At 41.7% G+C, this 16,922-nt stretch overlaps 1 protein-coding gene across 2 annotated transcripts in view; it reads left to right on the forward strand.

Annotated features, from left to right (window-relative positions):
• LOC137187914 (zinc finger protein GLIS1) overlaps window positions 1–16,922 on the forward strand; it is a 76,780-nt gene that overhangs the window by 55,831 nt on the left and 4,027 nt on the right. Inside the window, exons 6-8 of one of the 2 annotated variants that reach the window (XM_067597194.1) lie at window positions 33–131; window positions 3,141–3,282; window positions 10,232–10,412. In XM_067597194.1, coding sequence (XP_067453295.1) covers window positions 33–131; window positions 3,141–3,282; window positions 10,232–10,412 — 422 coding nt within the window. Of the gene's footprint in view, window positions 1–32; window positions 144–3,140; window positions 3,283–10,231; window positions 10,413–16,922 lie in introns of both variants that reach the window. The other variant, XM_067597193.1, reaches the window with a different exon arrangement.

The following is a 16,922-nucleotide window of genomic DNA, read 5'->3' on the forward strand; positions in this document are numbered from 1 at the left end:
ATTGATGTGAAATACTTTCTCCCTGCTTGCAGAAACCGTACGCGTGTCAGATCCCCGGCTGTACCAAGCGATACACAGATCCCAGCTCCCTACGCAAACATGTCAAGATCCACTCGGCCAAAGAGCAACAGGTGCGTAGAAAGGTAAGACAGTGGGAGGGAAACGGTATAAAAAAATATATATACATAGCCCAGTGATGTTGTCAAGTGGAAACTTTGTCAGAAGCATATTGTCAGTTTGCCAAAATGCCACCAAAATATGGAAAAAAAAATATATAGTCACGTTTTACATGTGTCTTTTTCTCATTTTTTAGCACTGAATAAAAGCAAACGAAAGTTGCGTAAAGTCAAACTTGAAGTCCATAGTAAATTATTTTTTTTAATGATTTAATTCACAGTATCTATCATGGTTCATTTTTCAATATGTATTAAAAAATTATAGTGGGCATACATTTGTGTGGCTTTGTAGGTAATGTAGACTGCACCACTGTTGTACCCTGCTCAAGAACTGCTGTGCATCTTTTTGTTGGTCAGCTTCCATTGTGATCTTATACAAGTCAATACATTAGAGCTACAAGTTTTACAAACAGACCACTTTATGTAATCTGTCCTGCTCTGATGCACATTATCCACAGATCCATCTAGTTAGTTTAATTTAGGGGTTGGGAGGCCGGAGGTGGAGAGGAGGGGCAGCTTTGAGAATCGTTTCCCCGACAATAGATCAGGTTTGACCACATTTCATCGTGTTCATGGTCAAAAGCCCATTCTTTCCCTGACTGGAAGAGGGTAAATAACAGAGAGAATGGGCTCATTGTTGTGGAAGGGGCTGGATAGTGGCAGGCTGGATGATGTGTTCCTTTGCTTAGAGTTGTAAAGGGAAACATATGTGTGCTTGTAGCATTGTTAATAAGCTGTAGTGCGGAATACCCCAGTGGCAAGATGTTATGGACAAATGTCAAACAAACGCTCTTACTCCACTCTTGGAGCAGGCCTGTTAGGAGTGTTGCTGTGGGGAAAACAGAGCCCCAATTACATGTGATGAACGTTTTGCAGGGCACTCATAACGATCCCCAGGAGGGTGTGCACATGCACATTTACTGATACAGTATCTAGGTGTGAAATTATAATGTAGAGGATGCCAGCTGTAAAACCGTTGAGAAAAATCATGTTGAAAAGTTCAATCATTGGTGATTTTTGTGGCCAAAAAGGTGGAAGGCCTTAAAAGATGTAAGTCACAGATAAAGTTATCTGTCTGCTTGGCTCATTGCTGTCAATGAACTTGGTGGGAATAATCAGAAGGTAGATTGTCATAATGATAATGTTGAATAATGTCAGCGACTCCAACCACAAAATCAAAATGTGGAATTGATTTCTATGGAATAACAAAGGCTGGATTTTAGGATTGACAGATAGACAGACTGACTGAAAGGGTTGGAATCATGATGAAGACAAAAAAATCTTGTTGAGTGAAATTGACCTTGTCATCTGTAACTGCTGCACTTTTCTTACATTTTACTGGTACTGATCCAAATGACTCACAGCAACTGTGCCAGATTTTTATACATCTTGGCATCATAAAGTTACCACTTCGTACTATTATACACTAGAGTCAAGATACTTAATATCAGAACACGATGACAAAAATACATTTTGATTTTCTGACAAACTAAACCTACATCGGAGTCAGTAATTAGGAGCAGATTTCACTAGCTGTTAAGTTCGAAATGAGTCTAGTTATAATGTAAGTTATTGCTAAGTGGAGATTAACACACCACTGAATTAAAACAGGATACATGTTCTTTGTAAATAAAACATAAAGAGTAAATGAATGAAGATTAATTAGTTGATTAATTCATTGTTTACACCAAGTGACTTCAAGGTATAACTATTATGTAGCTAACTGACAAAACTAACATTAGCTTGCTAATATATAGCTGTTGACGCATTTTCGACGCATTTTCGACATATTTTTGACGTATATTGAGAAGTAAAAAGGTCATGGAATATGGCTGATATATTTGTTTAATAATAATGTGAAGTGGGTAGATTTTCAATCACATTCTCCAAAATACACAACATACCACAAATTACAAAATGTTATGCCAATGACAAATTACCAAATACATGATGCAGGAACATGTCACCCATTGCAACATTGTGGCTCACTGATGTGTTTTATTAGTTTTTGGACAAAAATGGAGGTCTATGGCACAGAGGAATTAGCTATTTTAGGTTTTTGCTTCAAAATCTGCACTGGTGTTGATTTAATTCATTGTTGGCATTGATCTTGGATTCATTGGATTTATTGAGGATAAGAAAAACACGGAATATCTAAATAGTCATCTGATATTGGAGCCAAAGCAGATGCCATTTTGACTTTTGGTAGAGTCCCAGTTCTCCAGTTGGTGTCATACTTCTGGCCAGCCTTGCTGCATTACACTGTCTTTCTGCCTACCGCTGATAAACAGCTATACTACTATCCCGATCCCTGTCTTGACTTAACAGTGTCTTTGAAGGTAAATCTCCCGAGGAAAGGAAAGATGTGGCTGTTAGTGCAGTCCTGGCAGGTACCTCAGTAACTGTAATGTTTTATTGCAGATAAATCCACTGATGTATACAACAGAGGTCAGCTGTTCCACTGATCCATAAGACAGATGTCCCATTTCTCCAACTGACATTAGTTTCCTTAGCTTTAGGTTTCTTCTGCGTGGCGTGTGATCGACTCTCCAGCTGAAATGTGTCTTCAGTTGTCCCCATTACTATTGGCAGTGAGAGAAACAGAAGCAATCTTGCACTGGCTCTGAGTTGGTACAGTGATCACTTACCCACCATGTTCAATGCCAACACATGACTCAAAAGGGAGTGTATGATCTTTCCTCTGGTTCTCCCTGACTGATAATGTATTCTCATTTGCTGAGTTACTGTTTCAAATTAACATTACAATCACATTATTGCAAAAAGAGAAAACATGAAATAACACACTCTACATAGAGTCCAATGTACAAATAAGCAAAACTGAAGCTGTTTTTGTTCTTACTGTAGGTTGTGTAATCTTGCAAAACAGATGGAGTTCTTAGTAAATGACTAACCATCATTTCTTGTAAATATCATGACGTCTATTCCTATGTTTGTGATTGACAGCTTCGGCCGTGCCCTCACCTGGAGCCGGACGTCTTGAGTGACTGTCTGTCCATGCAGCACCTCCAGGGCTCTGCCCCCACACAGCACCTCTACAACGGCAAAGATGGACGTTCTCCAGGGCTGGGCCAAGACATCTTCACAGGTGCACACAAGATGCTGCTGTTATCCAACACCCTGATAATGTAAACTCTTTCCCTTATGAAGGCATTAAGTAATCTGATACCTCTGCCAAGAACAAATGAGGTCTCTTTCTTACACTACCTTCTGTTTTCGACTTTTTATAATTTTAATTACCGCATAAGTTCAATAGAAATACATTTTAACAAGTAATACCACTTAATCATTTGCTTTGGCTTGAATACAAAATGCCACATGACACCAGTAGTAGCACCGTCCTCTGTGGTTGAGCAATTCAAAATGTGAGTGCAAGAGACTGGCTGCATTTCAGAATATCCATGGCCAGGGAGTATTTGTTCCAAAACAGGAGAAAAGGCCAGCAAATGAAGTCTGACCGCCAAAAATCCCAACACCTGGCAAAGCAATCACCGAGTCATTGGTGGTAATCAACAACCATGTCAACATTCCTGCAGATGTATTTTGGTCATTTTGTGCAGTGAAAATCATACTTGCGGTGCATATAATAACTCCACTATAAGTAATCTTTTATTGATTATATGCATGTTATATCAACAGTTTAGTCCTTGGACTGTACTGTTGGTTACTTAAGTTTAGAAGGAAGTGTTACAACCTCTCTCTTTTGTTTGTTTGGTTTGTATTCCATATCCATATCATGTTAACCTGTAAAAGACTGCAAAAACCATTAGCAACCACTACAAACGGAAACTTTTTTTCATCACATGTGGCCTTTAAACTTCCATTTCTCTAATTGATGAATTTGACCGTCACCAAGAGTCTTCACCACTTTGGATTGGGAACAAGAGAGTGATAAATAGACTGTAACAATCTTAAAGACAAGAGAGATGCCCCGCAGCTTCCTCAGTTTATGGACACATCTGTCCTTGTTTTCTGCCTGTACCCCATCCAGGCTCCCTGTCGCTCTCAGTTATTGTTGCTGGAACTCAGCGCACCGTTGATGACTGTAAACGCTCAACTTGTCTTTGAATGTCGAACCGGGCCTTTGAGTCTTGGCTTTCTACCCTCGGCCACCCTCTGTTTCTGAGCTTGCTCTCTTGTTGTAAATGTTTGAAAGCCCGGAGGAGCTCGTTCGTAAGCTGATGCCAAAGCATTCAAGGATGCGGTGTTATCCAAGGCCAGCAAAGATGTTGCAGGTTGGCATTCAGGATCTCCATTTACATGAGTTTCACTTTATTCAAGGGCCAATAAGATGCATGAAGAGGTGGAGCAAAGTGGGCAGGCATCCCATCATTAACACTTGTGGAGCAGAAAATGAGTCATGGTTCCAGTCAGAGCTTGACTTGTTTTCCTGTTACCCTTTTATACTTCTGCTCTTATTCACATGGCTGCAGCAAGACTTACGAGAAGCCCCTCTCTGTTTTATAGAGTGTAATTAGTGTGTTCCCTGATTAACCAGAGGAAGGACTCATCATCATTTTTAGTGCAGAGGTTTACATGCTCCCGCTGTTATGCTGAGTGGTTGATATCCCTCTCCATCTCCTTCTCACACAGAGCTTTCTTCCTGAACTGGACTAGAAGCCTTTCAGGGCCAATCTGCAACATCTACAGAACATAATCCTCTCCTAACTCTTAAAAGAGTGCCATCAGATCCTCTCTCTCTCCAACTGCAAGGAACTAGCGATGAAATTGAGGCAATCACAGCCATTATTTGTCGACTGTTTTGCCAGTCTGGTAGCAGATGTTGGGGCTAAAGGGGAAAACATTTAAGGTCTGTGATTGATGATTTGGGGGTAATGAATCAAGCTTGTAACCATTTCAGAGTGCTGTCCGATCAGGCCTCGGCATGCTTCCACTTGAGAACAGCTGGGACTGAAAAAGGCAAAACCAGGAGCACCGATCTTTTCTCTTTCTTTCATCTCCCCCTATCTTCTCTTCTTGTTGCTGGTAACTGCCCCAGACAGTCAGCATGCTGCTCTCCTCATGGATGCTGGGAAAGAAATCATGAGATAAATGGAGCAAAAGATATAGAGAGTAGTAGTGATGTTTGGAGATCAAGTTTAACTTCTCTTAAAGGAATAGTTCAACATTTTGTTAAATATGCTTATTTGTTTTATTTCTGACAGTTTGATGAGATGATTAATACAACTATCATGTCTGCTCGGTAAATATGAAGCTACAGCCAGCAGCCAGTTAGCTTAGCTTAGCACAAAAACTGGAAACAGGGGGAAACAGTTATCCTGACTTTGTGTAAAGATAACAGAATCCACCTATCAGCACCTCTAAAGCTCACTAATTAACTACTTTTATCTGGTTTGTTTAATACAGTCAGTAGAATTTATGGAAAGGCCAGATGTATTACAGCAGATTTGTTGAGTGACATTTCCAAGTGCAGCTCCATAGACTATTAGACTCATGCACAGTTTGAAATTATAAACTTTTGCTGGTTCCAGCTTCTCAAATGAGAAGATTTTCTGATTTTCTCTGTTTTTGATTGCAAAATAAATACCTTTGGGTTTTGGAGTGTTGGTCGAGCAAAACAAGAAATTTACTGTAAGACGTCACCTTGGGGCTTTGGGAACTTGCGATGGGTATTTTTTACTACAAAATTAAAGGAATGAATAAATAACATTAATCAATAATGACAATAATCATTAGTTGCAGCCCTAGTTTGCAGCACATTCTGAAAAGGAAAAATGAATCAGTGTTGAAACAGTAGAAAAAGTTGGCAACATACAGCCAGCCTTAGAAGAAAATGTTGCCCCCCCACAGACCACTGAATCAACAAAATGTAAATCAAACATAATTTAGAAAAACACAATGATCAAAAAGTGAAAGACACAGTGGACATACTGGGACTGAACTTTCAATACTGAACCTATACCATTCACTTGCGCTACACATTTTCAGCAGTGTGTGGGAACCTAAAACAAATCAAAATGATTTGAATTTACATGTCCCTGAATGAAATATGAAATGTAATTGTATTATCCCAAGTAAATAAGTTTAGTTGCCCAACAAAAACACTAATGGCTGTTATGCACACATATCATTTGAAGTATGATATGGAGCTGTGCACATGCAGAAGTACATCAGGTTTACTATACCATCACACTTAAATATACCTGCCTGCATGTACTGACATGTCAAGTCAAGTCAATTTTATTTATATAGTGCCAAATCACAACAAATGTCATCTCAGGGCACTTTTCACATAGAGCAGGTCTAGACCATACTCTTTTATTTACAGAGCACCAACATTCCCTGATGAGCAAGCACTTGGTGACACTCCCCTTTAATGGGGAGAAACCTCAAGCAGAACCAGGCTCTATGTGGTTGGCCATCTGCCTTGACCAGTCGGGTTGAGAGAGAAAGAAGGAGGGGGAGGGGGGAGAGAGAGACACAGAGAAGCACAGTAACAACAACAATGATAATATAAATATGACTAATAATGATAGTGGTAGCAGTTGACAAATATGACTAATAATAATAGCAGTAGCGTTGGGCGTCAAGCTGGACCAAGGGGACAGCAGGTGGTCCACAGCCACAAGCAGCAGGCGATCCATAATGCATTAATGGGGAGTGAATGCATACAGATGGAGAGGGAGAGGAGAAGAGAGGAGCTCAGTGTATCATGGGAAGTCCCCTGACAGTTTAGGCCTATAGCAGCATAAGTAGGGGCTGGTCCAAGGCGAGCCTGGCCAGCCCTAACTATAAGCTTTATCAAAAAGGAAAGTTTTAAGCCTACTCTTAAACGGAGAGAAGGGTGTCTGCCTCCCGGACCCATAATGAGGAGCCTGATAGTTGAAGGCTCTGCCCCCCATTCTATGTTTGGAGACTCTAGGAACAAGTAAGCCTACATTGTGGGAGCGCTGGGTTCTAGGAGCAACTGTGGCTCAGGAGGCAGAGTGGGATGTCCACTAATCGGAGGATTGGTGGCTGATTCCCAGCTCCTCCAGTCCACATGTCCTTGGAAGTGTCCTTGGGCAAGATACTGAATCCCGTTGCTCCCGAAGTCTGTTCCATCGGTGTGTGAATGTATGCGTGAAAGATTAGAAAACTCCTCCTGATAAGCAGGCACCTTGCATGGCAGCCTCTGCCATCAGCACATGAATGTGTGTGCTAATGGGTGAATGTGACTTGTAGTGTAAAAACCCTATGAGTGGTCAGAAGACTAGAAAGGCGCTATATAAATGAGGTACATTTAGCATTTACCATTTAGTGGGGTAATAGGGTACTATGACCTCTTTAAGATATGATGGTGCTTAAGGGCTTTGTAGGTGAGGTGAAGGATTTTAAATTCTATTCTGGATTTTACAGGGAGCCAGTGTAGAGATGCTAAAATGGGAGAAATATGTTTTTTTCCAGTTTTTGTCAGTACACGTGCAGCTGCATTCTGGACCAGCTGGAGAGTCTTTAGAGATTTGATAGGGCAGCCTGATAATAAGGAATTGCTATAATCCAACCTAGAAGTAACAAATGCATGGACTTGTTTTTCTACGTCTTTTTGAGAGAGGATGTGCCTGATTTTTGCAATGTTACATGGGTGAAAAAAGGCAGTCCTTGAAATTTGTTTTATGTGGGAGTTAAAGGACATATCCTGATCAACGATAACTCCCATATTCCTTACGGTGGTGCTGGAGGCCAGAGTATTGCCATCCAGAGTAGCTATATCATAAGATAATGTGTTTCTGAGGTTTTTATGGCCAAGCACAATAACTTCAGTTTTGTCTGAGTTTAGTAGCAGAAAATTGCAGGTCATCCAGGTCTTTATGTCCTTAAGGCATGCTTGGAGTTTAGTTAATTGATTGGTTTCATTTAGCTTCATTCATAAATATAATTGGGTATCATCTGCATCTGAGTATTTCCTAATAATATTACCTAGAGGAAGCATGTATAAGGTGAATAGTATCGGTCCAAGCACGGAACCTTGTGGAACTCCTTGTCTAACTTTTGTGTGCATTGAGGATTCATCATTAACATGGTGTCAAATGCAGCACTAAGATCTAACAAGACAAGTACAGAGAAATCCTTTGTCCAATGCAAGTCATTCATTTGTAGTTTTCATCAGTGTCTCTGTGCTATGGTGCACTCTAAATCCTGACTGATAATCCTCAAATAAACTATTGTTATGTAGCAAGTCACACAACTGATTGTCGACTGCACTTCTCTGGAATTGCTTCCTTCAATTTAGCTACAGCACTATCAGATAGACATCTAGAGAGGACATTTTTGTGTAATGGCATGTAGTCCAGTAATAGGAATTCAAAAGTTATTAAGTAATGGTCAGATAAAATAGGATTTTGTGTTCAATTCCGATGCCATATGCCAGAACAAGGTTGAGGGTGTGATTAAAAGTGGGTTTATTTACATTCTGAAAGAAGCCAATTGAGTCTGATAATGAGATAAACGCAGTGCTAAGAATATCATTATCAGAAATGGCTGTAAAGGTTGGGCGTGAAAGACTAAGAACAAGGCTTACAAATGACTTAGTTAATAATAATTAGTTAATAATTAAATTTAGGTTGAGGTTATTAGGGTTGATTATTAGGCTTGAGTTGAAAATGGTTGCAACTCCACCTCCTCAGTCGGTGTCCGAGGAGTGTGAGTATTAATACGCCTGGGGGGAGTGGATTTATTTAAGCTAACATATTCTTCATGACACTGCCAGGTTTCAGTAAGACAAAATAAATGAGTATGATAGTCTGATATTATTGTTTACTAATACAGCTTTTGATGACTTTGTTGTACTATTTTGTTGTGATTTTGTTGTACTATTGCAGTGGTGGTGATAATTTTTATTAGATTAGGGGCAGGGGGCCTCCACTTGGCGTAATCGGGAGTCGTTACCGCCAACGTGAATAATAATTTTACTATATTTGCACTTATCCTTAGCCAGCAGTTTTAAATTTGATTCAGTGTTGCCCGCTGTGGCTGCAGAAATACATTTGACTATGGCTGCCGGTTTTGCTAACTTCACATTTCTCACTATGGAGCTGCTAATAGTCAGAGTTGGTTTCTCAGCGGATGTGTCACTGAGTGGGGAGAACATGTTAGAAACATGAACTGGTTGGTGGTGAACCGTGGGCTCCTGCTTAGGGTAAATCTTCCTTCAGACAGTGACCCAGCCACCCTGGCTTCCTGGCATCTCGGGAACTGCTGGGTGAGAGAAGGAGCTACACTGGGAGCTATGCTGGGTCAGTCCTCACTGGCTACTGGGGGCTGGCTAACTACAGTAGCTAGTGATTGAGTTCCCATGGTATGGAGTCACGCTTCCAATTCACTGAGCCTTGCCTCCAACATGGCAAATAAACTACATTTATTACATGTACCATTATCAAAGGAGGCAGAGGAATAGCTAAACATATGACACACTGAGCAAGAGAGAGCAGGAGAGTGAGAGGGAGAGAGAGAAACCAACGCTACCTGCTTAGCTTAACTGCTAAGCTAAAGCAGCTAACAGATAGCGTGTAACCAACTGTAGGATTAGCGAGAAAGTAGCTAAAAGAAGGAGAAAGCCAAGAGTGCTTGAGCAGAACTAGTACCACATAAATGTACTGGTGAGCATCAACATGCACACACACACACACACACACACACACACACACACAAACACACACACACACACACACACACACACACACACAAACACATTACAGAGGCTACCCAGTAACCTTATTCCTCCTTTAAAATGCCCTACTGTTCAAAGTCACTGTTCGAACACATGTAATGTTTTAGTTTATTATTGTGTAATAAGAACAAACAGCTCAAAGGACAACCGAGGCCAATCCCCGTGGCAGCACAAACAATGTACCCTTAATTACAAACAGCACAAACACAGAACATTTTATTTTACAAAGCTCTCTGATTGGATAAAGGTTGTCAAAACAAAATCCCGTTGCCATGAAATGGCTTTTAATTTGCTCAAAGGAAAGATGGAGTGCAGGGCCTCGAGTTTATTTGGCACATTTACTAAATTAGCTTTGTTTGTCTTTCAGGCCTGTACGCTGGCTCCAGCACCCCCCATCACAGTGCCTCAGTGGAGCTCCTCTCCCCTACCCCCAACTCTGCCCCCGCCTCCGCCGCTGACCTACCCTCCCGACAACACCGATTGGACCGAGACCTCGGCAGCCCTCATCACCTGTCCCCGCTGGCTGCCATGGATGGCACAAGAGACGGGTGAGTCATCCACAGATGTACAGTATATTAAGGATGTATTCAACTGTCGAGATGTGTCACTCTGACGCTCTGGGTCACTGGTAAGGGTGTGAGTATAATAAGTGTGCCAGATGGGCGGTAAATATAAACATTTAATTTGGTAACTGTGAACATTTTCTAATGAATGAATGGAAAATGCTACAAACAGTCATGTAAAGCTTTGTCACAGTGCTGTCACATGACCAAAACTTCTTCTGACTGCCCTCTGGAGTAAATTCATAAATATGAGCTATAAAACCTGGGGGTATAAAGATGAACAAGAGCAACGTCTTTACTGAAAAATACGCCCACTTTGTCACAAACAAAACAGAAATTATTGCATGTGACTAGTTCTAACATGTAAGTATCCTCATAACTATACAAACACACAGAGGTCAGTTGGACTTTCTTACTCTATTAATCACGCCGATGATAGTATAATCCTCACACTGATTTTGACCCACTGTGTTTCCATTGTTTTTCACCTATTTATCATCCTGGACCCAGGCAGAACCACAGGGCGAACCCACTTAGGTCATGTTAGGTTAAACCTCTTGGTCCTGCTGACAAACCCATTTGGCCATCTTACTGGAAACAAACTGAACTCCACAACCCCTAAGACTTCCCTCATGGGAAGAGGGGCTGTGCTGGTCACCACAGGGTCAGCGTGACACATCACCAGCTCTATTTCTGGCACTCGAATCAGTATTCATAAGGTCTCCCATCTCTACTGGATACGACAGCCCCGGCACGATGACCAAACCGCTTGGCCGGACATGATTCACACTTTAATGAGAATAAACTGTCAAAGCAGTGTAATGGGATCATCTTTTAGTGTTTATTTAACAAACAAAAAAACTAAAGTTGTGAGTTCAAAGGACAAGAATCATTAGGCTCTCCCTGCAAACAGAAAATATAACCAAACAATTCATATTGTATAATCTTTACATAGTACCATATACTGTATACACTTAATTTGTTAATGGATCATACATCAAATACAAACAATAAGCTGTGTTAAATTATACAACTTCAAAAGACAGAGCATCTTCCACATTACTGAGGCAGTCTTTACGTCTTGGGATACTTTCAAAGAGAAGGCAATTAAACTGAAGGCTATTTTAGTATTATTTAATGAGTGTGCCAGTATTTCTACATCTTTAGCACAGACAAAAATGTGTTTATGTTCAGTGGAATTAATTGACTATAACAAGAATACACTAATTAGTCATAAACTGTACTGAAACACATTTGCACAACGCTGCCTCTTACAAGAGGTACCAACATGCACACATCTCACCAGAGTGCATAGAAAACCTGCAGCTTTCTTGCTCTAGGACACTTTAACAGGGATGGACAACTCTTTTCATGTAAATGTGTTTTCCTATCTTTGCGTATGTGTGTATGTGTATATGTGTGTGTGTGTGTGTGTGTGTGTGTGTGTGTGTGTGTGTGTGTGTGTGTGTGTGAGGCACAGCATGTTTCCTATTAGTGCCGATGATTTCCCCAAAGATCCAGCCGAGCAGAGTTACAGAGCCCGAGTGTCGTCAGGAGGCACAGTGTGTACTGTACTAAACAATGTGCCGAAAACCAGGGAGGTAGAGAAGGAAAACAGTCTTTTACAGTTTAATAACATTGAGAAAGAGTGGATGGAATCAAGCATCATAAACCCTGTTACAAAAGTGATCGTGTTACATAAACACACTTTCTTTTAACTCTGTGGTCCGCTCTTTGGGTGTCTGTGTGTGTATATACACTTTTATGGGAGTATATACAGCATCGGCATATGACAGAACGAGATTTGATGGCTTTCTTACTCGAGCCGTGCATGCTTTTGTGCTTGTGTGTGTCTCTGTGTGTGGGAGTGTGTGTGAGTGAGAGGAGTTTACATATAGTAATCCAGGAAACACACATGATTGCTTGTGATTGGAGTGTGAGGCACAGCAGACCGGTCGACTTCCAGCACAAACAGTGCAGCGGTTGAAACCGTCTGGATGTAAACGTCCGAGCGCGGCTCAGAGACGTCAGGTCGGCCTGGAAGCATCTGGAAGGTGATGTGTTGTTTCAAGGCTTGAAAGCAGAAGGAGAACACCGTCAAAATTACCTTGCGGTTTCAGTGCCTCTTTCTCGGCGGCATGCACAATTACCAGCGTGAAGAGAGGAATGGAAAGTGAAAAGGACCTGAGTAGGGGATGCTGTAACAGCGGTTACACGGGCAGGGTGACATATTGGATGTGAGACTTGAGTCCATTCCTTTAGGTGCTTGATGAAGAACATCTGAACATGTTGTGTGGGTAAATGTGGATCCCTGCATGCCTACAAGTGCGTGTTGATGTGCATATGTGTGTGTGGTTAGCGGTCCTTGCGTACATATGTAACATAAGTACCTATTACACCAAATAAGTAATCTCCCTTCTTAATGTATACCTTTGCTTTCCCACCTAAAGCTTCTGCATACTTGTGATGCGATGACAACGCTGCATTAAAATCGCAGCAATTTCCAAATTTACAGATTTCATCAAATCAAGATGTTTGACCCAAAAGCTCCCATGAATGCGTACATACACATACACTGTAGTGCTCTATCTGTTCATCACTGAGTATAGACGGAGGGCGGGGTGAGGAGTTAAAAAGCGACTTGTGGCAGGAGCTACAACTAGCCGGGCATGAAACGTCTACTTACATTTGCCTGAAGATGGAGCATTTGATTTACATGTTTAAAGCCTTGAGTATACAGGCTGCTGCCAAAGTCAATATCAGCGCCGCACTTGTTTTTCCCAAACGGTTTAGCAGGACATTAAACATTTTGACAAAATTATCAAACTAACCTGCCTCTAGTGTGGCAGCCTCTGACCTCATAGCTAAATGTGTTTACCCTGGCTCAAATGGACCATTTAGACTCTTTTTACTTTGTAAATACAAGTGTCATTTTTCTGAAGCTAATATTAAAATATGCCAGTTAAAATACATTTGGCGATCGGCATGGCACGAGTGCATGTGTGTGTTAGTGAGTGCCTGTGTGTGTGTGTGTGTGTGTAGGGCCTCTCTCATAGAGATGGCTGTTCGACCATGGCGACCTACGCTCACAGAGAGATGGGTGGTAAATGTTGTCATTCACTGCTTCGGCCATATGTGGTTATATAATTGCAGAGGGGAGAGTCTACTGCCTTTACCTGCATATTGGTATTAGAGCCCCTCTGCAAATATTAGTCTGAGGTGGTTTGATACGTCGGCAGTGATTGACACAGGCTAATTGAATTAGAGTGGAGGCAGAGACAGCACAGAGCTACATTAAGAGTTCCTACTCTGAAGGGGGACGTTCACGGCTTGTAACTCTACACTGTCTGTCTCCCAGCCATTATCATTCTCCGATGATCCAGAAAATGAGTGTCAATCTCACAAGCCAAACAAAAACATTTTTGAGGTAGTCGCTCATGGCAGCATGTGGTCAATCACTCATTTTGTGGTCCTCAGTTAATAATGCGTAGTCTTCAATTAACCTGTCTACATAAACGGTTAACTCAAAGAAAAGATTCAGTTGATTTACTGTCAAATTCCTCCCATAAGGATGGCGATTAAGGATGGATCCTTTTGTGTTTGGGGCAGTTATCTTTCTGGGACTAACAGAGAGCTTTCAGGGCCCCAAAAATATCCAGAGCCCTGGCTGTGCTCTTCACTCTGGGGCCTGCAGGGCTGGCTTAGCTTTAGCTTAGCTTTAGCCAGGATGCTGCAGTCTGTCTCTCAAGCACAGCTTTAGCCTGCTAACCAGAACCAGAAGTGTTCCCACCGATCTGCGCCAAAGAAGCCCCCATCATCCATCAGAGAGGCTTAATCGTCGGCTGCAAAGGAGGGAGATGAGAGGGAAGGCACAGGGTGTTTGTGGGAGAACTTCGGGTATGTGGAGGACAAGGTCTGATCCCTGCTCCCTAGTGGGACAGTTAGATGCAGGTGAAGGGAAGACGAACGAGGAGAAGAGCAGAACTGCTCATGAATCTTAAAGTTTCTTTCCATCCCATCATGCCTCCTTGCAAAGAGCCAAGTCGGCAAGGGCAGCCCCTCTTTAATATAAGAAACTGATGTTTCCGGGCAACAGTTGCACTCCAGTAATGATGACGTTGATGCCCGTGCACCTGAGTACAACTTATTTTGTCTGGTCTTGCATGTGGCTTTAAGTTGGAATGTGCCTTTTATCTTCATGTCGTAGCATTTCTGAGGCTGGAGTCAGGAACTTAAGTGCTGAACAAACCTCATTCCCACAATGACATCAGCTCTCCCATATTACTCATAGAGAAACGCACCGAGCCACTCAAGTCAAAGTCACCGAGCTGCGCCCACTACACCATTCCCAACAAAGTTCTCATAAACTCCTCCCTTTAAAAAATCCTCACATCAACATCTCCCCCCTGACATTGCAGGAGAGGTCACATAGGTCACATCACTGTGCAATAGTAGAGAGCACACAAGAGTATACTGATCTCTCTACACTCTCCAAAGCCCCTCACCCTTCTCAATATTTATAAGATTGAATCCATCAATCTGATAGCCTCACCTTAAAATCCCCTCCAACTCTACCTTCAGGAATCACAGGTCAACAGTCAACTCGCTCTCTCACTGCAGCGGGACAGAAGTGGGTGGGCCCGGCTGGAAAAAGGAGAGTAATGCTGGATGGTCAGTGAAGATGAATATCGGGGGAGAGATTAATGTGGCATATGAAAGATTCCCCTCATACCTCCAGCCTGAGTAGCTTGCTAGCGAGAGACTAGTGAGAGCATGGCCGGGGGCAGCTGGCAATGATTAGCTTATGATTCACTTTAGCTGCACATAGAGGCAGCTTGTAAAAATATGAACAGTATAACTGTTTCCTGAGTTTGTGCTGACAGCAGCTCCTGGGGGAATGGTGCTCTCTGCAGGAACACATGGCCACGCACTGGGCCTGTGCCAACCCATAGATTAGCCACGCTCGCTAACAGCTAGCTTCTCCAGAGTGGACTAACACAAGGTGCCATACAAGCTTCCTCAATTTTGTACAGATGGACATGAAGGTTAAGTGCAGTCCACCTACAGTGTGCACTTGAATCGGATACCCAGATTAACATTTTGACAAGTAGAAGGCACTCAAGAGCGAAAACCGCCGATGTTAAACAATTCTTCAGCCTGTTGCTATTTCAAAAGCTGTACTGATGGTTTTGGTTTATCATCTAAATGTCAAATTGTATTGATTTGCTAATCCTGCAAAATTTGGGATTGGAAAGTCCCTCTCTGTTTGTTTCAGAGCTAGCTAGCAAGAACACACTATAAAAATACCCCATTACAAATCCTGCATTCATATTTTAATTTGGGTAAAAGTAAATGCTTTAGCAGGAAAATTTATTGAAAGTATTAAAAGTGAAAGTATTCTTAGGCAGCAGAATGGCCCCTTGCAGTGTTATATCATTGGATTAATATAATGACAGCAAAACAGCATTTTAGTGCTGTAGCTGGTGTAGGTGGAACTAATTTCTAACATAGTTTCATATGCAATGTAACCAGTGACTATAGCTGTAGAATATTTACTAGAGTTGCAACGAGTGGTTGATTAATCAATTCAATTGGCAGAAAAATAAACCACAACTATTTTAATAATAGTAAAATCATTTACTTATTTAACAATAGTAAAAAATAGTGTGCTTAGGTACAGTATTTGAGTAAATGTACTTTGGTACCACTGGTTATTAGTATGATTAGTATGGTTATTGGTAATCCTAGGTTTAGATAAAACAATAAGTTCATTGGCTGAAGGCCTATAGTCCCCCAAATTCCCCAAGATTCATTCATAAGTTTATGAGACAGGCAAGCAGAAATAAGGACATACAGGAGCAAAAACATGACCTTTCTTATAGAGGCAATAAAGAGATCACCCCACAGCGTATTTTCATAGTTTTATGATGATCTCTATTGATGAAGGCAGAAACACTGGGAGTCTGAAGTTGTATCGTACTACTAACTCAAATGTAAAATAAATTCAGCACTGGCAGGAAAACTTTGTAGCTCCTTGCACTGTCGTTCAAAGTCGTTTACCATCTCCCTTCATCAGCCACTCTGCCAAATGCCCTGTACAAAGCCACTGCCAGCTACTGAGTGCTGGGTGGGACGTCCCTCATGCATGTAGCAGTAGGTCATATAGTAGGCTCCAGCCAGGCCAGCAATGAGCAGTCATCTAAGGGCTCGGCTGCCTCCAGCAACACTCTGTCATCACATTCATATAGCGCTTAGTGCAAACCATATGCTTCGGCAGCACAGCGGCACATAGTAACACAGCAGCAGTTTATGTGTTGGCATTCCTGATATGCAGTCATGAAAGGGTACTAAGTAGCTGTTGAATATTTGGGGAGGTGACAGGCCAGCTCCGTTTTTTAAAGGCAGGTCTGTTGGCTATCAGTCCAGATTTGGACCAGATTGCTGTTTCATTAAGTTAATGTCAAGTGTACAACATTCAATTTTTGATCATTTTGA

The sequence above is a fragment of the Thunnus thynnus genome, chromosome 8, assembly GCF_963924715.1.
Source record: "Thunnus thynnus chromosome 8, fThuThy2.1, whole genome shotgun sequence".
NCBI lineage: Eukaryota > Metazoa > Chordata > Actinopteri > Scombriformes > Scombridae > Thunnus > Thunnus thynnus.